The 23,769-nt window shown below is 41.3% G+C and overlaps 1 protein-coding gene across 1 annotated transcript in view; it reads left to right on the top strand.

The window, feature by feature from the left end:
- zfpm1 (zinc finger protein, FOG family member 1) overlaps nt 1-23,769 on the top strand; it is a 127,543-nt gene that overhangs the window by 62,395 nt on the left and 41,379 nt on the right. Inside the window, exons 2-3 of the mRNA XM_036125818.1 lie at nt 1,107-1,253; nt 10,981-11,124. Coding sequence (XP_035981711.1) covers nt 1,107-1,253; nt 10,981-11,124 — 291 coding nt within the window. The remainder of the gene's footprint in view (nt 1-1,106; nt 1,254-10,980; nt 11,125-23,769) is intronic.

Raw genomic sequence — 23,769 nt, forward strand, 5'->3', positions numbered from 1 at the left:
AGGAAGTGGGAAGAAATGTTGTCCGAGTGCATTTCGATGGAAACCTAACAAACCGACACCCTACCCTGGTATTTAAAGTTGATGTGTCGCATAAATTCAATCTATGTGTATTAATCTAAGATCACGAATGACTTCTTTTGACAAAAACAATTTTCTCATCCGATAACTTTTAATTGATAACTAACAGTTTGCTTATAAACGACAGCCACAGTCATCTCAGTGGTCTGGCTGTTAACTCCCTTCTCAGGCTTTTTGTCCCAGCCTTTCCATCGGGTTCTGCTTGGTCCTGTCCCTGAAGTATAAGATCACAGTAGTTTCCTGACCCTGAAACAAGTGCCAGTGCAAATTCTCAGTTATCCAAGTCATCGCAACAGCAAACAGGCTGAAAATCAGATGCAACCGGACTTTCGCTCAAGTGCGAGCCTCCAGAATTGACAAACACTCCTGGATAGGTGTTGAAACGCCTGAAAGAACTGAACGAAAGTCCGGTCGCCTCTGATTTAAGCCTGTTTGCTGTCCTGAAACAAGTGTTTCCACCGGTTTCTGCTCAGCGAGGAGGAATAAATTCTGTTAATAAATTCTTTAATCCCAGGGAGCTCTCACTCCAAACCGTCATAGATGATCGTTGTAACCAAATCGCTCACTTCTTTCTTTTCTGCTGCTAATAAGCTGCAGAAACTCCACATATTCACCTTTAAAAAGATATTTTTCGTGAATAAAACTCATTCTCTGAATAGGGTGAGAGATTTCAAGAAGCTACTGTTACAGAAACTGTTGGTAATACAAGAGAATACATATCCAGTTTTGGGGCACAACTCCGAATGCGGTTTAATTTTTTGATAAACTAATCTGCTTTAAGAATAACAGATTTTTTTCTAGCAATAAAATTTTATATGTGCACTTCAAAGTTAAGGTTGCAGATGATCACCTGTTTTACTTTAAACATGTAACTATACACATCATATGAATGAGATGGCGTCGTCCCATTTAGCAGATTAAACCTTTTGCAGTTTGTAAATGAACATTTACACGAACTGAGTTTATTTGTTACAGTTTTAAAAAAAAATAAAAGATTAACTGTTATCTCTTTTTTTTTTGGACGTCAGGTTCCCTCGGGGATCTGGACGGCGGAGAGGAAACCACAGCTGACACGCCGAGCCTATCAGGGGAGGAGGGCGGAGCCTCTGATCCAGAGGATTCTGCAGAAGGCGACAGCTGCAGCCCCCCGTCGTACCCACCGCTCTACAATGAAGGTGAGATGACGATGAAATCCATCCATCCATCTGTTATCCATACATCTATCAATTCAATTCAATTTTATTCATATAGCACCAATTCATGATACATGTCATCTCAAGGCTCTTTACAAAGTCAGACTTCATCAGATCCTCCAGGTTGGTGAGAAAGTTTCCTCTCTAAGGAAACCCAGCAGGTTGCATCAAGTCTCTCCAAGCAGCATTCACTCCTCCTGAAAGAGCGTAGAGCCACAGTGGACAGTCGTCTGCATTGTTGATGGCTTTGCAGCAATCCCTCATACTGAGCATGCATGAAGCGACAGTGGAGAGGAAAACTCCCCTTTAACAGAGAGGAGAACCTCCAGCAGAACCAGAACCAGGCTCTGTGTGAACGCTCATGTGCCTCCACCCACTGGGGCTTAGAGAAGACAGAGCAGAGACACAGAAAGCACAGAAGCTCACATTGACCCAGGAGTACTTTCTATGTTAGATGGTAATAGTAGATGATCTGTCTCCCCTGGATGATGTCACAGCTAACAGAACGCCAGACCAGGTGTACCTTCTATGAAGAGAAAAATGACAGAGAACAAAAAGTTATAAGTTGAAATGACAACATGCAATGCGAATTTGAGAACAATTTCATCCACCCACCTATCATCCATCCATCCATCCATCCATCCATCCATCCATCCATCCATCCATCCATCCATCTATCCATCATCATACGTAGTCTGAGTCCTTTGAAGGAGGCGGCCGATGAATTTGGACCAAGCTGATTTAAGACCTACTTGGAGCTGTAGAAGCAGAAAGCTTCTTCTTTTTGTAGAGTAAGACATCAGGTCTTAGGTTTTCAGAGCTGCATCTCAACGAACCCCAGTGCTTCTTGAACAATTATTTATTAATTATTCAACAACATTATTCCTAAAACCTACATTTTAATGCTTGATTGTTGGCAGTGAGTAAATACAGAGCTGGACCTTTAACAGGTAAATTCAGGGATATGTCCAGCAAGTATTGCAGTTCTCAGTCTCTCAGCTCATTCATGGAGGAAACTGGAAAGTAGCGGCGTGACAAGATTCTGTTAAAGATAGGACCAGATTCATGCGTTCATGCTGCGAAAAGTTGAAACAAATATCTATTTGGGAATGCTTCCTGTTTACAAAATCAACGTTATGCTCTCTGTATGCTGATTCCAACAAGCAGAAGCTGCTCCTCAGGTGAAATCCTGCTGACATCTCATTAACTGTCAGTAATTAGTAGTTTTCCCAAGTTTAATCTTCCGTCAGCTGAAGTTGACCTGCTTTCTGTCGGTAGACTTTTAACATCCTGCAAAGATGCAGGAAAAATGGCTGCCACATCTTCACGAGCTTGTAGCTTCCACACGTGTCACTCTTTTATCAGTTCGAAAAACAAGGAGGAGAAGAACACATTTCCTCGGCCTCCGGTTAGTCCGCCCTCTTATCCCGGAGCCCCCCCCCCCCCCCTCCACTGCCACCATCTCCCGCCGCGTGATAGCAGAGTTTTCTCTCATATTCTTTTGACTTATTCAAGATTTCCCCGGCTGTGTCTCTTTTTTTTTTCTTTCTCTCTTTTTAATCTAAAAAAAAAAAAAAAAAAATTCCTGCTCTTGTGAAATTTTGGGGCTGAGGCTGATAAGCGTCTGCTGGTTGGCTTGGTTTTGATAAACCCATGGAAATTCTGTCAGGTGCTAATCGAGACCAGATTAGAGATTAGCCTGCCGTGTGTGTAGACGTGTGTGCGTTTGAGGTTAGCGGTGGGTTATGTGCAGATTGTATGAGGAGGAGAAGAAGAAGAAGAAGATGAGAGAACTCAGGCATGCTGCACATGTGAGCCAGTTTATCGATAGCAAACCGACTTGGCGTCCATTTTTCTCCGTTTGTGCATGTGTTTAGGCCTCACACACACACACACACTCACACACACACGCCTCCTTCATCATCACAGTGTTGATTTACTCCTCTTTCTCCTCTCCGGGGTTCCTCGGTTGCCCAGCGCTGCCATTATCAGCTCTCTGTAAATCAGCCATGTTTGACGAACCTGCTCTTTCAACCTGGGATCAATACCAGGTCGTTATCAGGCCAGCGCTGGCTAATAAAGGCAGGGCCTGTTATCCGCCATCTGGACAACACACACACACATATACACACATATACACACAAAAACACACAGTGATAACCAGCCTGATAACTTTAGCAAGAAAAACACATTCTACCAGTAAGAGGCCCTGAGCTCGCCGCCCCTCCCTCCCTCCTCAGCCGGTTTATTAACGTTCATCCAAAGCGGCGCTTATTAAGGAGCATCTGTTGTGCACCTCTCTCTCTCTCTCTCTCTCTCCCTCTCTCTCTCTCTCTCTCTCTGTTGTGGTGTTTCTCAGCCTCTGTTCTCAGAATCGCTCTTCAGTTGCAGCGACCTGCAGAAACAACTAAAGTTCCTTTTTTTTTTTTTTCCCCTTCCTGCTCAATCATTCTTAAACATCACAGGAAACGTGATGAAAATCCACTTCTGGCCCGATAAGTCAGCTCGTCACCTCCTGCTGACCTCTAATTGTCGTGCCCACGATCGAGCCAATCAGCGGGATTTTTTTTTTTTTTCTTCCCTCTTCTTCTGTTTTTGGTGTGTTTTTCATCAGAATCTGATCGGCGGTGATAGGAAAAGTGTGTGTGAAGCATAAAGGAACAAACGGCAGAGGCGGCAATCTCAGGTTTTTATCGTGATGAACAGCTCAAGACTGTACACCGGATTAGCAGCAACAGTCATTTCTTCACAGTCAGGATTCGCTGCTTTGTATCTGCCTGTGTAATTTAACAGCTCGGTGTGTTGGTTTAACAAAAGGAGCGCTGTTTGCTTTAGAAATAAACCTGTGATGGGCAGTCTCTATGTCCTAGAGCTGGCAGGAAGTGCCACAATTATCTCAGTTACTATCTAAACTGAATTGTAATAGTTATTTTATTAGTTGTCTTTACGGCACTATGATAGTTTTGTCCCTGAAAGGTGCTTTACAACTAAACTTTTTCCGCCCGTCTGGTTTTCTGCTTTGTGGTTTTTAATTTATTATGCGTTTTTATTTGTTAAAAGGTATCAATTCTCCAACCTGAAACCTCACCCGACTGCTGAACCGTCCATATCTGTTACAGTCTAATGCTGAAACCTAAAAAGGTCACACCAAGAGCAGCAACCATCTACAGTCCCAGTCAGAAGAAGTTTCCAGCCACTCATATTTACGTATTTCAGTTTAATTTTGGTATTTTAATGAGATACTTAAGCCGTTCTTTTCACCGGCTGGAACAATGGTGCAACAAACGGCATAATTGATTTATAAAGACATGAAGTTGATGGAGAGGTTTGAATTTACTGTGGATTTTCTCTATTTCACACCTGGATCAAAATTATATTTAAATGTTCAGACAGATACGGACGACTTCAATGATATTTGGTAAACGTCCATTGGCAGTTTGCACCTCAACCACTTCTTTTGTAGCCATTGTAAGATTCTGGCATCCTTGTGGTTGGATAATTGACTCCTGTTCTTGCATGAATTTTTAGATTTTATTTAAACTGGTTGTTCTTTCTGGTATGGAACCAGTTTTTAGTCCAATTGTTTTAAGTGCGATTAAGTTAGAGCTCTGAGAAGGCAATAAGCTTAATATTAGTCTGCTTTATCCACTCCAAAACCACATTGTTTGGAGCTGTTGGCCTATTGACACACCCAAGTGTGTCCCAAGTTTAGATTGTTACCTGAAAATGGTTAAGATGGTCTGGGGCAACTCAAAACACACCAAGATTTCAGCTTGTCATAGAGGGGATACTGCTAGAAAACCAGTGCCACTGTCCATTGCACATCGTCACGGACTGAGAGGGTGCCGACCAAGAAAAAAAGCCCCTGCTCCTAAACTGACAACTTTGTGCTCAGATTAAATCTGCAGCTGCCTACAGACACAAACTAAATGGCTGCTGTGGAAAGGTTTCATGGACAGATGATAAAAAGATTAAGTCATTTGGCTGCAATGGGAAGAAAAAGTATGTTTGGATGATTTGAAAGAAGGCTTTACACCCTAACTGCACTGGTCCATCTGTCATGTATGGTAGTGATAGCATTATGCTGTGGGACCTTTTGCTGTTTGTGGCACTGGTGCATTGACTTTAAAACTTTCCAAAGAGAAAAATCTGCTTTTCCCCTCAATTTTTTTTCTATTTTTTCTATTTACGGACTCTGTGTGAACAAGGAAACGTGTGTTGGGGGTGGGGTTGGTGGTTCTGGGCTACTAGTAGTAGCTAATTAAATGCAAAATAAACTGAATGCTAAGCTAATAAATCGGTAACCTAGAAATCGATAGGACTGCAAAACTCACTATTGAAACTCCAACTCGCTATGGAGGCACAACACGGAGCTGCTTTTATACCCCACAGCGGCAAAGCTACCAAAGTTTCAGTTTCTCCAAATTACATCATAAAAACTTTTGAACCAATAGCAATACTGAATCAAATTTAAATGCAAGACACCCGTTCAACCTTAGGAGGGCGCCACACTGGGACACGAAAGCAGGATTTTAACAAATATTCAGGCAAGGCAAGTTTATTTATATTTGCACTTTACAGTAACGAGATGATTCAAAGTGCTGTGCATGAACAGAAAAAAACATTACATTATACAACAACCATGTTAACAGTGGATGAGCAAAAAAGGCTGATTAGAGGTGAGTTACCCTTTAAGGGATCCTGCAGATCTTTAGTTTTTGTCATTGTGAAAAGTTTAGTCACAATCTCTCCATTAGAGCATTGTGTTGAAATTATAGGAATCAACAAGCAACTGCAGGTTTTTTTTTTTGTCAAGCTGGGTTGCAGCACTTGTAGCTCTTTTATATGAGGGCTTCCTGAAAGATCCATTCTTGGTTCAAAGCTGTTTATCCTTAATAGGCTCTCACGTTGTTCCATTTAATAAAAATATAACAATTGAATATTTCCCTCAAACGGAAACCATGTCTTTGCAGAAAGGCTTGATGTAACTGTCCACCAGCAAATAAAGCAATCAAGCATATAACCCTTAAAATAATATTATTACCAAACACATGTAAAAAGTGGTAACTATTGTCAAAATGTTTAACTAAAAGAACTGACAAGTTATCATTCATTCTATTCAATCTAGACTCAACCATTGTCGCAGGCTCTACTTTGGTATCCACCGTTCTCTGCTGTTTCAGCTTCAGATCGTTAAAAACGATACAGCTCGACTCCTGACAGCCACATAAAAGCAATAACGCGTCTCAGCTGCTTAAGCTTCTTTGCACTGGAGACACCAGAAGCAATAGCAGCAAAAATAACCGAAATAAGTCAGAACAAAAGCACAAAATGTAACAAAAGAAAAAACAACAGGGATGCTGTTTATACGGGGTTCTGTGTGATTCAGTAAATAAGCCGTGCTGCATAGAGCTTCATAAAACATGAACCAAGGTCAGCGGGGGGGGACGCGTAGGATTGAACCATTTAGCATGTAGCAGAAAGGAAACATTCAAGCACACAAAGGATAAACTTGGAGGGCTGTCGGAGTTGGGAGGCAAGAGAATGCTGGGTGACTTTGCCCTGCAGGTGTGACAGGGGAAGTTCAGCTTATCAGATTGATGGAAACTGCCTTGCTGAGGGGAGAGGAGGTGAGGGGGGGGGGAGGGAGTTGGCAGAAAAGTGTCTGTCGACTCCTCCTGATACCTGCCTCCCTGTCTCAGATGATATGGGAGATAATATTGATAATATTAAACGCAATAACTGTGTCTGCAGCTCCCCTCGTGCTGCAGCCCCTGCAGGATAAAATCAATGTGCCATTCAATGTGATTTATAGCTGAAAATAATGGCACTGTTTAGGCAGGGGGGAGCTGTGTGTGTGTGTGTGTGTGTGTGTGTGTGTGTGTGTGTGTGTGTGTGTGTACAGTATATCTTGTGTGAGGATTTGAAACGGTTGGGAAGTGGACGTGACGTGAAACTGGATGTCTGCATCTGCTTCTGTGTATTTTTTGATTTATTTGACGATGGAGATCCAGCCCGACTCTCAACTCTTTCGTTAATAAAGATGGAGCGTGAAGGCACCACGTGGCCCCGCCGGGGCGTTTATGGTCCGTATCGATTGGGCGCTATTGCTGTTTATCAGAGCGGGGGGACGCAAGGGTAAACATGGCCTTTGTGCACACGGTTAAGCTGTTATCGTGGCGGGGTCGGCATATCGGGCGGGCGGGATTTGGGGAAGGGGCGAAAGGAGGAATTTACAGTCTGGAGTTCTGGACGATCAGATAAGGGACACATTTAGATTTATGTAGTAAGGACAATACTTTCATTCAACATCATTTACTTTAGCCAGTCTGCTAAAAACACGTTAACCCTCCAACCCACATGTTCTCCTGTGAAGTTTGCTCCTGAAAACTGAGCATTGTTTGGAGTCAAAGCACACTGGAGATCACTGAGCACATATAAAACACAATAACTAGATTATTTCAATCGCTTTATTAAATGTGTTGCAGCATAAAGCATCCCACGCAGTTTTACCCCCAATTTTTTTGTTTTTCCTTCATGAAGCCAGACTTTTCCTGTAATATTTGAAAGTGGTCTTAAGTGACAGTTCTTCAGGCTTTCCGGCGGTCTTTTAGACTTTTCATTAAACTTTGGCTGGTTTTCTCTTATCTTCAGAAATTTGGTTAATATTCTGAGGAAAATGGACAGACACTAGAGAGTACTCCATGCAAATTAAGAAGATTTGAAAATCAGGTGTTAAGAAAAAACAGGTGGGAAAGGCGTGAAGCACATCATCATCCTTCAGGAAGGTTAGATTTAGTGTCACCAAATACAAAACACAGAAAAAAGTATCATCACATAAATTTACTGTTTGCAGAGTTTAGGCTATGCTGAACTGAATCAATTCAATATATAAACAATAAGGCTAACAGTCAAGAATCTTTATTGTCATTATGTAACCATGGTGAGACACTGTCTGTCTCCAAATTCCCATATAATACACAGACACAAATCAAAGACATAAAAGTTCATGTTGCTGCACCGACAACTATTCCTGAGAAGCTAAAAAAGTGTCCAAATAGTCCTTAGCATCTGATGAGATTTAAATGTTCCACTAATTAAAGACAGGCATCAGTCAGTTTACAGAATGATGTAAAACACTGTTCAATACCTTGAATGTAACAAACAAACACAAAGCTAAACATGTGCAGATAAACATAAGCATGGTAGAGACCAGTACCCAATTCAAACCCTGCAGACTGCTACTATGGGTCCCCTAGCATGAGCAGCTGCCCACTGCTTGCTAGGGGTGATGGGTTGCATGCAGATGACACATTACATTGGAATCTACAACTGCAATGACAAATAAAGATGTCTTTCTTTATTCGTACAGGATTTAATAACTTTAGCTCAATATGTTTAAGAAAGATGAAGAAGTTAAAACAGCTAAAATATGCTAAGCTAACCTAAAGTAACTCAAACTAACATTGCCTAAGTTAGGTAAAGTAGGCTAACCTTAGCTAAGGTGAACGAAAAGCTATGCTAAGTTAGATTAATATAAGTAAAAAATAAAGTAAGTTTCACTAAGATAACTTAAAGTGGAGGAATGTAGGCTAAGTTAGGATTGACTAAATTGTCCTAATTTGGGTAACTAAGGATAAAAAAAAATGCTAAGGTAGGCTAAACTGAGTGACTTAAGCTAACTTAAGCTTGGGTCTCTCTGACTTAAAGTAGCACAAGCTATGTTTGTATAAATTAGGCTAAACTAGGTTTACCTAATTTACGTAAAACAGACTAAACTACTCTAAGGTAAACCTGCTGAATGTATGCTGTAGTATGCTAAGCTATGAAAGGCTATATTAAAGTATAGGATAGTTTAGCAAGAGCTAAACTAAGCTAAATTAATGTAGGATTAACCTAAGGACATTTTTCAACATCCAAGTATGTTTGTATGTTTTTAGCAACTACGTACTTTGCATATGGTTGAAAGTACGCTTGCAAATTGGCCAGTAGTTCAGTAATTGGAAAAGATTGTTCTCGATGATGTCACCGCTCAGGTAAAATTTCTCCCTGTGTTTTAATAAATTTTTAATCGTTTATGTGATTATTTTCATATTTAGAATGGTTAGTAAATTAAATAGCAAATTAGAATTTATTAGTTAGTATTTAATTAAATACATTAGTAGTAGTAAATTTAGGGAAAAAAATGTGAATTTGACAAACATCAAATATTAATTAGTTATAATTAGTTAGGAAGAAGTGTCAATACTAAGTTGAAACCTTCTTGAGCTGAGGTTTTGTAAATAATGATGGTTTACCACCTCATTACTTTTTCTTATGTTACCAGTGAAGCACTAAAAATATTAAAAACATTTGCTCCCTTCATAAGACTAAATCTTTTGTCTCAACTGACAAATAATCTTAACTGATGCTTATTACTACCTAATGGTTAAATTTTACAACAAATCCATAAGCAGGAAAGGTTTAAAGAAATATTTAACTTTTTTTACCAACCTGCATCTGGCCAGTTGTTGCTTTACAACTGCATGATTCATTTACGATAACCTCTAAACACTGATTAAAAAACCTTTTTCTTAACTTATCATCATCAGGTAAACTCATATCAGATTTCTAGAGCATAAGGCAAACTTATTTGGTAATTTCAGTACAATGACAATGCAAAGTGCTTTAACAGGGACAAAGTATTTTTAGCATTATATTTATTAGAACAACAAAGTATAATCAATGGGGAAGTACAGGCAATTGCTACCTTGACTCTCTAATCATAAACAACTGTTAATACAATTTGAAAATGTAAAAGAAGACGAGGAGACGATAGCGGGACACGCTGAAATCTGTGAAAAGACGGAAGGATTCAGAATTTAATGTTGGTCTTTTTTTTCTCCCTTAAAACAGTAAATTTTCCGCTGTTATCGTTATTAACGAGGCTAATACTGACGTGTATGACCCAGTTTCATGCAGTCAGCTGACCCTTGGCCTGATGATGTTGTAAGGCAGATTCCCGGGTCCGATACTGTGATATGCAATGATGCAACTATCAACCTAATCTAACGAATCATGACTTGTGCTAATAGGGAGGGACCCAGAGGTCTGATGGACTCACTGATATCCGCTGCTAAGGCAAAGTTCAGGGTTAATATATCTCATGCAAACACACACACACACTGATATTCTGAATAAAGCGGGTCCAGCCAGGTGCAGCCAGTGATGTCTTTGATCAGGCAGCAGGAGGCTGGGTAATCAGCTTGATCAATGCCGGGGATATCAGAGCTGATTAGAGCGACACAGGCCGCCTCAGTCTCTCCTGAAGGTGACAGCGGGACGGGAGGAAGGGAACCAGATGGAAAGATTAGAGGAGAGTATGTTGCAAAAAGAACAAGAGAGGAAGGGGGATGAGGAGAGAATGGAGGGAGAGGGAGAAACGAGTGGAGAGAGAGCAGGTGAAGATGTAACGTCTGACTCTTTGATTCTCCGGCGTTGCAATAAAAAATCAAAGGCTGTGCACATGTGCATGGTGAGGTGTTGTGTTTCAGAGACTCAGTTCACTGCTGCCTTTGATCAGCAGAAAGGAAGAATACCCCCCCCCCCCCCCCCCCCACACACACACACACACACGCACACACACACACACACACACACGGCGGGGCTCGATCCGTGTGCCGAGTTTCAGCTGGGCGCTCATTTTTACTGAAGCTTTCTCTGTTTGCAGAGTCAAGGACGCGGGACTCTGGGGGAGGACCAGACGATGAAGATGGAGAAGGAGAGGAGCAGGCTCCCACACGCAGTGGAGGGGAGGAGGAGGAGGAAGAAGAAGGGGAGGAAGAGGAGGAAGTGTTACAGTGGCGAGGTCCAGGTGAGAACCATAGGCATCGTTAAAACCACGGTTACGGGCGGCGTTTCAATGTCGTTAATCCACTAAGTAGCTTTAGAGCAAGTTACATGAGGATCGCAGAACTTGAAACAGTGGAATCTAAATCTTTAAAAACTTTAGCATGTTTTAAAAGCAAATTGTTTTTATAAAAGCAGCCAGTTTTTATATGTCTCAGCAGCCGTTCTGTCTCATTTCATCAGCCTATCAGATAGTTGTGGAGGTGTTTTTGCCTCGTCTTCTTTTTCAGCGCAGCTTCACCTCACTGAGATTCGTTTCTGGACATTTCCCATAAGGTCACCACCACAGTATTTAAATCAGGTTGAGGTCTGGACTTTGACTAGACCAGTGGACTCCTTGATTCAGTTATTTCCCGGCGGGTTTTTTCCTGCTGTGTTTGGGCTTCGTTGTCCTGTTGGTGACCCAGTTCGCACCGAGCTTCAGCTGTCAGGATAGTCGGCTGTACAGACGAGGCCATGATGAACTCTGTGACAGCGAGATGCCACGGTCCCAGATCATTAACCCTCCGTTACCGTGCTTGGCAGCTGAGCCCAGTTGTGCTTCCTTTTCTCCGGTTATGGTGAAACATCTTTATTATGCTCTTCTCTGCCCAAATGACGTTGTTACAATGTTTCAATTAGGAAAAAAAGATTACTAACATCTCTGCAGATCCCACACATCCTGCATACAAACCGTGGACTTTGAGCTTCAGGTCGACGGTGCAGAGCGCTCTTTGCTGGAACCAGCCGGTTTCGTCCCCCACGCTGTCAGATCTGATGAACACACAATGCTGCAACCCAAAATAAGCATATTTGCATTGACCCAACCTCCTTTTTCTTTCATTTTGTAGTACATATGAGAAAGCAAACACACACGCGCATGCTGCTGGTTATGCATTTATACCTAATGTCTGGATGCTGTGATGATTCTGACGCTTCAGATGCAGATCCAAACCTGAGTCATGCTGCCGTATGTTTAGAGACAAGAAGCTTTCTTCATAAATCTCTCCAAACAAATCAAGCCAGTTTTTCTAATTTTCCTCTCATGAACTAATAATTTACATGCTAACTGAGACGTCTACAGTCTGAGATGGAGCTTCTTCCTTCTGAGCTTCTGAGCACTGGTTGATCAGACCTTGAGTTGAATTTGCTGGGGCGTCTACGCCGGCGAAGATTTGCAGCCGTCTTAAACCTTTCCACTTGTGTATAATCTTTTTCATTTAATTAGTTGGTCTTTATATGGTTTAAAGAAGCATTATAACACTTTAAAATGTTTCTTTTTCTAGTCCTTCTTTCCCTATCCACTGTGAGCTGCTATCGGTTGCAGGATTTGAAACCATTAGCGACCTGATTTCTAACAATCAGGGTGTTTGTGTGGCCAGAAAGGATCTAGTAGCACTAGTGCAGAAATGTCTCAGGAGGAATTTGAGCTCAAATAAAACTATTTCTGCACAGCGGTAAGAAAACATGCAATTCAAGTGTTGTTGTTTAAGATTACTCTGATTATTTTCTCACTACTTTATATCAATTGTCGTTTTTCAGCCTCGATAATCTGTCATTGCGCGTGGCTAAAGTCCATCCAGCTGGTTAAATACAGTATATTCTAGTCATGCAGAGCGGTAATGTGTGTCTCTTGTAATGTAATAGTCTACCAAATACAGCACCTAGGCAGTTGTTATATTACACACATTGATACAATGCTGATAATTAATGCACAGCACTGCATGAAAATGCTTCTCCGGTGAACAGTTGCTGTTCCGTAAACATCTGCAGGTTCTGTCTGGGTTTTGAAACAGTCTAGAAATGGATATTCTATGGCAACCTACGTATATTCGGAAAAAGAGGACAAGGGTATAGAAAGTTTTTGTATTTCCAGACTTCCATGTCTCATAATCTAAATGTTGTCCTTCCTTCTTGTAGGCTTTACTTCTGTCTTTCCTTCATTGCTTTCTTTATTCCTTCCTTGTCCTTTTCCTCCTGTCCCTCCTTTTTTTGTCCTGTTTCTTTATACTTTAGTCATCGTTGTGTCCTGTCCCATTCTTTTTCTTTCCTTTCTTCCTTCTCTACTTCCTCATCCATCCTTCCTTCCTTTCCTTGCCTCCTTGAGTCCAACCTGAATTCATACCGTGTTCTTCCTTTTCTTCTGTATCCTGCTTCGTTTTCTTCCTCGTGTCTTTCCCTTTTTTCCCTCGTGTGCTTCATGTTTCTGTCATTTATTTTTCCTTGATCATACCCTTCCTTCCCGCTTTGAGTTGAGCCATCCTGTCCTTCCTTTCATATTTGCGTCATTTCCTTCCTTGTACGCTTTATATTTTCCTTCCCTATGTCCTGCTTTTTTCGTGTGTCCTTCCCTTGCATTCCCGTTCCTCTCTCTCCAGGCTCTATATTTTTACCTGCTGGAAAACTATCTGCTCTAAACTCACAGTGAACATTAGCGTCTTTGCGCTTAACCGTGACCATAGAGGACCGGGAACTCTGCGACGTTTCATTCTGAAACCGATCCTGTGAGACGGATCAGGTGCAGGAACGCCGTTCTGTGGTCCGTTCTCCTCCATCTGACGCTCGACGCTTTCAGCTCCTCGCATCTTCTCGAGTGGACCGTCTCTGCGTCCCTCTCCTCTCCTTCTCTTTCTGGGGCCCGTTGTGTCGCAGGGAGACGTGAAAGTGACGCGTCGAAGTCGCGGCGGGCAGAAAACGCTACGTGCGGCTGAGAGGAGATAAGAAGTAAATAATTTTATTATTTATTTCCACTCTTATCGAGCTGCGTTTTGGTTATTTATTTCTCTCTGTCTGTTGTCTACAATGAGTTAAACAATGCAGGAAGATTACTGCACTATCTGGCATTATTTCCTTTTCAAGTTGTGCACGTTTTATGTATGTACGCACGTGTGTGTGTGTGTGTGTGTGTTTAATTCCTCTGCCGGGGAAGAGAGGATGTGTTCATTATCGTCCTGTCCCAGCCTTGTCCCTTTAACAGTAATTGGAGCGATATTAATTGCTGCGCGGTGGCTGGTTGATGGTAGCACCATGATGCTGCACTGATACGGCCCTTCTTTTCCTCTCCTCCTCACAAACTAACTGCCGGCTGAGTGAGGCGGAGGGATGGGGGGGGATGGAGGGGGGGATGTAGAGTAAGGGAGAGAGATAGCCCCTCTATCAGCTCCGGAGCAGGCGCTGTCTTTATCAGGAGCACGATTGGCAAAAAGGAAACTTTGACCGGTCTGAATTTTTCTCTTATCGTCAAGCCCCCCGTTCCTCCTCCTCTCTCCTTCCTCCCTCCCTCCCTCCCTCCCTCCCTCCCTCCATCCATCCACCTTCTCCTCTGTTCTCTCCATCACTGCTAACAACCCCTCCCTGCGCTCCTCCTCCTCCCTCGTTTCCTTCTTTTCATTGTTTCTTCTGCTCATAAGAAATGTTCCTCCACGTGTGTGACACGAACACACAACACAGGAGAGGTTTGCTGCTGTGGGAATAAACAGGCTTTTATCTCCGCTCCCACTGCTGGAATTTCACTCCTTTCCCTCTCTTGTTGCCTTTTAGACACTTTTAATCGAACACGCTGCTCACCGGTTTTGCTGTGAGGCCCCACAGGCTCGTCGTTGCTCCCACATTCCTGGAAAATCCACTTCAAACGCCTCCCATCTCAGACCCAAACTGAATTAGTGGCTATTCAAATCTTGATTTTGCTTATTGAAACCACGGAAAACAGCCGTAATGATTCTAAACGTGTCTGGGACTGATGTCTGATCAGGTCCGGACTCAGGGGAAATGGGGGCAGAAATGCAGTTTTGCACACTGAAGCTCCTCCAGGCTCTGTCAGCTGTGCATCGGATGCTTAAGATGTTGAATTTTCATGCAAACTGGAGAGAGGACAGAAAAAACTAGGCAAGAAAAATGATGCAACACTGCAAAAAGAGAGCTAAAAGTAAGTCAAGTTTTCTAGAAATTTGTGTTTTTATCCTTGATTTGTGCAGGCAAATTAGATAATCTGCCAATGTATGCGAGTGCATATCTTATTTTAGGGGTCAAAATACTCATCCCATTGGCAGATCCTCTTATTTACCTGCTCAAATCAAGGACAAACACACTAATTTCAAGAAAATGTTACTTATTTTTAGTTCCATTTTTGCAGTGAATGTTTCTCGTTTTAACCGGAAGTTTTACTGAGGTGGATTAGTTGGAGTTTTCTCCACATGAGGAGACGTTCTTGTCAGGATAATCTGCATCAGTGGATCTGCATCAGTTATGTGGTTTTCTGTGAATATTGCTGTTGATTAATCCAAAATACTTTGGATCAGTTGTTTCTTGTTTCTTCAGGCTTTCAGCTGTTTGCACATTTCAAGAACAAACTGTAGAGCTGCACAATGTGCTGCACCTGTCTCTCATCCCAGTATCAATGTGCAAAACGGTCATTCTAAGTATGCATTTGGAATATTTGTAGTTTATGACGATCCAGTTGTCTTAGGTCCACACTTTGCATGCCTATAAGATTTCCACCTTGGAGTAGATCTTCCGGCCCAGGGGTCTGCAACCTGCAGCCCTTCACTATGGCTCAATATGGCTCTTTTATATATGAACATGATGGGATGGCTGGGTTTACCAGTGATGGTTTTGTTAAATTTCTCCTCAGACCTTCTAAAACAGAATCCCACCAGGGGGTGAGAGGATTTTGCCACAAGATCAGAAACTAATTTCATTGTGTTTTTCTTCACTGACCAGGAACAAACATGAAATATTGTAATGAAAGAAAAAAACTGGTTTGATTCTTGTAGAAAATGGATCTGTAATTTGTTTCAGATCTGAAAAACTTTCGGTGCTCCCGATAAAACCTTTCTGTTCGAAAAAGGACAAGAGCTCAAAATTGTTGCTTATTCAGTAAGTTTCAACCATAATTAGAACATCGTGCGAGTCCAGCCTGGGCACTCGTATAATACTGCTTTCTTTACTATATTTTTGTTATTTAGCAAAGACATAAGCACTTCTTCTGTGTTTTTTTAGGGGAATTTCATAACTGCACATGTCAGAGTGATTCTGTTCTAAATAAAGCCAGGTGCATATAAAAACACATTATGATGGCATTCATTGATTGTGTGTCCATATAAACGATACAATCCGATTATTTAATCCAAATACATTTTAATCCGATCATGAAATTTTGTCTTCTCTTCTGTTTTCTCTTCCTGTTTTTAATTTTATATATATTTGGGAGTATGGCAGGTCCTCGCAGGTTTATTAAAAGTCTAATCAGAGCTGCAGTACATCCAGCACACTAACAGAAAAGCTTATCTTTGCTATAAAACAAAACCCAGCAGTCATGTGGGTCTAATCTGCTTCAAATCAACCAGAAGATTTTGGATTTACGTTCCCAGGTGATTTTTTTTTTGGAACATTTTGGACACTCTGTGGACCTTTGCTCCATTCACGAAATTTATCAAACAAGTGCTTTACCTCACAGGGCTGATACGTTTCTTGCAGGTTTTTCCTTTTTTTTTTTTTTTTTTTTTTGGAAAAAAAAAAAAATCTGAAAGGAAAAACTTTAAATCTGAAAATCCATGTCACGAGTCCTTTAGTTAAAACTATATGTGCATTCAGGGATGCGTCAGCATGCGTTAAATGTTTTCGTTAAAGAAAAACACCAAAAGCGGTTGTTCTGTGATGGCTGCAGGAAAATGGTGACGCTCTAAACAGTCACTTTCTGTCTGATGGAAAGCTTTTCGGCTGAGAGTATCGCTCAAAGAATAATCTTCTTAAACATCTGCTGACCTTCCAGAAGTGACGATGTGCTGCTTTTATCTGTAAGTCGGACGGAACGAGCACTTTCTATGCACTCTGATGAATTACTAAGGTGTCCTTTCCCAGTTTTCTCATCATAGATCACTGACTAATATTTGTCTCAATTCTGTCTCCACATTAACATGAGCAGAGTTTCAGTCTGCTCTGGATTTTCTCCTGCAGTTGTTTCTTTTAGAGAGCAGGAAGCAGCTGATGATGCAAACAAAGTGTTTTTTTTGTTTTTTTTTGCATTGCATTCAGAATAAAGTATCAGGCGCCCGGTCGACTTGTTGTTTCAAACTTTAACATTTTGAACTGCTGTTATCGAGGTTATTTATCTGGGAGAAGATTTGCTTCCTCCAGAAATGCAGCACATCACGTAAATGCTTTAATGTTTTGATTTTATTTCTGATTTTATTTGACATAAGTTAAAGCTTTAATTTTTAAAATAAAAATGTTGTTTCATACCTCTCATCGTGCTTTTAACCTTTAGCTGTGATTTACCTGCTGAAGCAGAACAACTGAATAAAGATGAAAATAACATAAGAAACATAAACAGCATTTTTTTATTTGCTTGTAACAACTCTAATTTTAACGCAACTTAAAAATTTTTTTGGCCGATATTTAATGTTTTTCTACGCAACAGCAATTCCTGTGCTTATTTGCTGAGTTCAATAAGGTTTTCGGAATCAGGAATAGTGTAAAATCACATGATATCATGATGCATTGTGGGTGTTTTGTTGGAATTCATTTAAAAATGTGAGAATTTTAACCCATAGACTGTAATAGTTTTTATAAGAAACCTGAGTCCGTGTTTAGAGCACCGTGGAGCTGCTCCGTTCTTCCATTGCTTGTTTTATAGTTTTTACACAATATCGGCTTTCATTTGGTAAATTTTTCAGAATTTGACGGCGTCACAAAGTTTAGTTTCTGACCTGGTGAAATATTCAGGAACTTTTCTTATCCAAACTATTTTCATGGCCACAGTTTTGTCTCCACATGTAAAGTATTTACATCAAAATGCCGTAATTTCTGTCTAGTTTCACCCAGTGTGTCTCCCGTCGCTGTAGGACTTTAAAGCTTTCTGTCACATCAGCCCAGAGCTAAGAGAGACACACCTTTAATCTCAGATTCACTCGTTTTATTTTCAATTCCCTGAAACTTGAATTGAAGGCCTGTTCAACCCGTCATACCCTCTTTTTTTTTATTTTTATTTTTTTTTTTTATTGACCTGTCAGTACAAGAACCTTCTGGTGGCTACATGTGTTAATGTTTTTTTTTTTTGCCTCTATGTGTTTTTATATACGAGATATGAAAGGTTAAAGGGAAATGGGAGGACTTTATGGTGTATTTTAAATGCTACACCCTGCTACTAATAAACTTCACTCTGGGTTTTGTACAAATTCATTGAATATTAATCAGGTAATTATATTTCAGATGATAAAAAATCTGAATTATTCTCGTCTGGAAACCAGTAATTCCTAGATATGAAAATTTTAATTTCCCTTTCTGAGCCCAGTTTGTGTTCTAACCTCCTGATACGAATCTCTTAATTTATTCAAATATTTTATTCAGATCGGTCTTTGTTGCTGTCGAACAGGCTGATATTAACATGAAAGACGGAAAACAACAACAGAACATTTTAATTTCGGGGGTTTTTCTCTCTCTTTACAGATAATGTGATTCATTACCGGGCACGACTCGGTATATTTAACACAGTCTCCGTGTTTCTGCGCGAATCTGAATGCGTCCCTTAATGTGCGAGATCACAGGCAGACGATTTTCTCTGTTTGTTGCTGTTCTCTCTTCATTTTTAGCTTTTTGTTCTTCTGCAAACAGCAACCATCAAACTGTTTGTGGCTCCAGCTGATATGAAGAAGCCTTAAAATTAAAGAGATGAGGCGCTGGATTAGAAGCTTCCAGTCATTTCCAGTCCTTTTTTTTTTTTTTTTTACTTTTTTTTTATGTCTTGAAACGATCAAGATACGAGCACGTGTCGGTTTGCTGAGGGCGTGGCGGCGGCGGTGGTGGCATGAAATCTAGGTGGGAGCTGCGTCCCTATCAGGGATGGCACGATACGCTAAAGCCGCCTTTTTTTAATCTTCGCAGCGTCCGTACTGCATGATATGCAAAATAAATTACGAGGAGATGGGAGGAAAAAGTGTCTTTTGAATGACCTTGCAGGCTGCAGGGTTCGATATTTTCTCCCCGGTTGCTTAAAATTCTTGATATGCAAATGGGTGTCAGAGTAATCCCCTGTCATTCGCTGGATGGCTGCCTGGCGGTCCGCACATCCTCTCCTCCGGCAGGAAGCACCGCCGGCGGTCGAAGAGAGAGACTCGCCGGCTGGTGGAGTGATGAAAAACCAAGAATTTGTTGGTTTAAGTCCATAAAATAATATTCCAGAAGAGAGAATCGCCTCTGCTGGAGCGATGCTGTTGATGATACGCAGAGGAATGCGTCACGTTTCTGGATCCGCATGCATCTCTAGGCTGAGACAACATGGAAGCAGCGTGTTTACCTGAAGGTCACCCAGCGAGGCCAGCGTCCACGTTTTGCCATGTTCTAACACCAAACCTCAGTCTATTTTACTGGGATTTTACGTAACAGACCAACACGAGGTTTGGCATAGTAGCGGGATACGTCGGTACGGGGGACCCGGGTTCGATTCCCGGTTGCATTGGGAAGGGCGTCAAATATAAAAACTCTCACTGATTTGCTGTGGTGTCCCCTGAGCAAGAGAGCTGCTGAAAGGATGAAGTTTGGCATAATTATGAAGCCGAAATTAAAAAGACAGTTTTCAGAATGTTTTGCAAATGGAGATTTGAAAGTATGGTGTGGATTTGCTTTAAAGCCCCGTTTACTCTGATACCCCTAAACACAACCCAGCGCAACCGGTTACCTTCAGAAGTCTCTTAATTAATTCAATTCAATTCAATTTTATTTATATAGTGCCAAATCATGAAACATGTCATCTCAAGGCACTTTACAAAATCAAGTTCAATCATATTATACAGATTGGGTCAGATTATACAGATTGGTCAATTAAAGGGGATTTCTGTAGTAAAGTGATCTCTGTACACACCCAGCTGTTCTTGAAGGCCTCAGAGAACCTCTGAGAACAACGTGCATCATGAAGAAGCCAGGAGACGGATCAGGGAGAAGCTTCAGTTTCGCCTTCTGCCTCGATCATCTCCCAGAGCTCTGTTCTCCATCTGGACATGGATAGAGGATGGACCTCCTGCAGACCTCTAAACATGAGGACGTCCACCTTCTGGGCAAGGAGAGCATCAATCAGAGAAGCAGCCACACTGCAAAACAGAACTAGAAATAAGTAAAATGTTCTTAAAATTTGTGCATTTTTCCTTGATTTGAGCAGGAAAATAAGACTATTTGCCAATGGAATAATATTTTTGCTCTTAAAATAGAAACAATTCATCTCCATCATCTTATTTTAAGTGCAGGATGTCTAATTATCTTATTTTAAGGGTCAACATACTCATTCCATTGGCAGATAATCTTATTTACCTACTCAAATCAGGCATAAATACACTAACTTTAAGAACATTTTACTTACTTTTAGATCCATTTTTGCAGTGCAAGAGGTCTGCATTAACTCTGGAGCAGAGCCACAACGGGTCAGATTTAAGTGGCTTTGTGTAGAAAGATGTGTTGAAAATGGTCAGATGCAGGGACTGGACTAAAGCTGGGTAAGACTGCAGCCAAACTGCAAAGCAAAGCTAAACGGGTCAGGATCAATGCTGTGGAAATGACTTTAAATGAACGCAACCTGTGTCATAAATCTTCTGTATCTCACAGATGACAGAGGAAACGTGTCTCATTGGTCTCCAGCCTCCCGGTTTGTTTCTCTTGAAGTGTTCGCGGCGCTGTTTTCCTGCGTGGCCAGAACTCTCGGCTCCTTATCCTTCCCCGACAGAAATATTCAAATTACCTCCAGTCTGGCATTATAATGGCGGGCATAATAATAGTTATTATTATTATTATTTACCCGGCTGTGTGTGTGAGGGGGGTTGATGTTGGGTTATCATACTATAGTTAATTATAATGGTGCATGAAACCACCCTGTGTGCCTATTATTATCATTGCAGAGAGTTTAATTTATTTGTGCTGAGGAATGGCAGATGTTGGCGGCGTCGCATTTACATACAGAGCATGAAGACGTTCCCCCACACAAGGTGCTCCCTCATCGCTTTATATTCCTGCTCTTTTCTCTCCCCTCATTTTATAAAGGAAATTACCTTTAGAGATTCCTTTAGGGGTATTTTTTTAGCCTCTATTATTCTAGTATCTAATATTGGTGAATTTCCTTGTTGGACCTACAATCCTTTCTTCTGCCTTTTTTTTTTTTAGTAGATTTAACGAGGCACAGGCTCGTTATGGGCATCAAGGTATACGAAGGTTTTACAAACTTTAAAAATCCCAAAAGCTGAACATGAAATTGTTCGTACACTTGAAAGTCGCTTTATACGGATGCCAGAGAAAGCGACTGGGTGACTGGACTTTTTTCCTGGCTGCATGGACCATAAAGCAGTGCAAAACTGCCCCTCCCCCTCTTGTTGCTGTTTACTGCTGGTGAGCTGGTTTTAAAGACACTTTAAACACACCTTTTCATTTCTTAACGCTTTTTTTATATCAGTTTTAATTAAAAGCAATTTGATTTGTTTACAATCTTTGTTGAAATGTTGTGATGCGGTTAAACAGTGGTACCAAGAGAGTCTCACTCAGGCCCATAACCAGATATATCTCAAGATATTGAAATAATCCCTTTAGTTTAAAAGCCTTTTGTGCCTTGAATGACTGAATAGTGAATTAAAGTGGCCTTAATACATTAAAAACAATAATTAAAAATGGTCAGATGTAGGAATTAGACTGAAATAGAGAGAGGGGGGAAGGTCTGGATCAATAACGTGAAACATCATGTAGCTTAAACTCACACTAAGGTCCATTTAATCTAAAAATGTTCACATTTTCTCTCCCTATCTGGCTTAAAAATGCTTTTTTTTTTTTTTTTTTTTTTGCTGCTTGAGGTTCAAGATTGCAATGCAAGGATGAAAGGCTGGAGAAAGAGAGAGGGAATGAAGGGACAGGTGAGATGAAGATGTTTCAGAGAGAAGAAATTGAGTTTTAGAGTGCAGAGATAACTAATGAGGACTGGAAGAAGGGTTAAGGATCAATGAGAGGAACAGAGGAGCCGCTCAGATAGTGAAATTAAAGGCGGAGGACTTGGAAGTCAGAAAGGTTAGGAGGTAGACGGGAGGAAAATTTTAATCATGGTGGCTCTGTGTGAGCAACTTTCCACCAGGCTGATGGCTTCACTCCAGGGAGGATACCAGCCCGTTTAAATGCTCTACCGGTCACGTTTACTCTACTGGTGTGGAAGTTAAACGCGTCACCTGGAGGGAACTTTCTCCGTGACGTTCGTCCACCATGGACCAGGCAGGCTGTGAAACCGGGGCTCCATGAAGGAGGCTGACATACTCGATTAGCAGCAATTTCATCAGATGGGCGGACTCTCCGGCAGCAAGTGCTCCACATTGCTGTAAATCCAGCTTCAGCTCGGTAACGCTCTGCTGGCTGCGATTTGTCACGGAGCAGATGCAAAGGAGGTTGGACACTTTCGGTTTGGCACAGCTGGGATTGGACACGTGTCGGCTGCTAAATCGTCCGTCCATCGACACGCTCAAGCTTCTCCTGAGGATTCCCAAACTGTTCCCACACCAGAAGGTGTATATAGTTCCTCCAGGGGGTCGTTGGTCCTCCATTGAGTCTCATTCCAGTCTGGCAACCCTATAATAAATAAAAAAAGAAGAAAAACTCATTAAAGATCCGAATCAGATAAACAGTCTGAGTTAACACCTTTTGATGCGGATGAGCAGCAGCAGCGCTACGCTATGATGGAGTATCTCTAAGGCAGAGACCGGCATGGAACGGAGAATACAGCGGCGTCCTCATTCCTGCAGACCAGCGTGGAGTCTGTGTTTTCAGAACTAGGGCTGGACGATATAGAAAGAAAACGCATATCGATAAAATAGAAATAATATTGATCAATATCGATAATTATCAACAAATTCAAAACATATATTTTAAGTGCAGCTCTGACCATTTTATGCTGTTGCTTAATTACCTATTTTTAGATCCAGACACAAACCCTGAATTCAAACTCAATCCTTTATTCAACCAACTTTTTACCAAAACTGCAAGTTTTTAAAAAAAAAAGAAAAAAAGAATGCGTGCTCTCTGAACTCTTTGAAGGGGGCGGAGCTTGGTTCCTGGGTCTGCGTTGTGATTGGTTGGGAGGATGTGATATTAACCTACATGGCTAGAATGCATAAGGAAGGAAAACCTTTTTTTATATATTGTTATTGAATTATCGTCCCGCCCTATTCAGAACCTCAGGGGTCCCAGTTCTGTTTTTTGCAGATGATGCAGTCGTGTTGCTGCCTTGAAGCAATGACCTTCTGCATTCACAGGAACGGCTCCTAACAGGAAAAAAAGTGGGAATGTTTCCTGCTGGTTGGGATCGGTCATGATGAGCTGGCTGATGATGATTTCACAGATTCGTATAAAGGGTAATAGTTCTGGCAGCCATGTTGTTTTAATTAGACACAAGGTGTTCAGAGCTCTGCAAGACCGAGCTTAGAACCGTCATTCACAGTTGAACATTTTATCAAAGCTTCAAAATGACTTTGTTCTCCGCTAACTGCTGCGAAAAAAACCCGACAGTTTCCTCTGAGGCCCCAGAATAAACCATCAGAGCTTTATAGGAAAGCAGCAGGTTATGTTAAAAGATGTTTTCTGTGCCTGTGTGAGGAGGAAGCTTCATGTACGCAGTGAAGCA

The sequence above is a fragment of the Fundulus heteroclitus genome, chromosome 2, assembly GCF_011125445.2.
Source record: "Fundulus heteroclitus isolate FHET01 chromosome 2, MU-UCD_Fhet_4.1, whole genome shotgun sequence".
NCBI lineage: Eukaryota > Metazoa > Chordata > Actinopteri > Cyprinodontiformes > Fundulidae > Fundulus > Fundulus heteroclitus.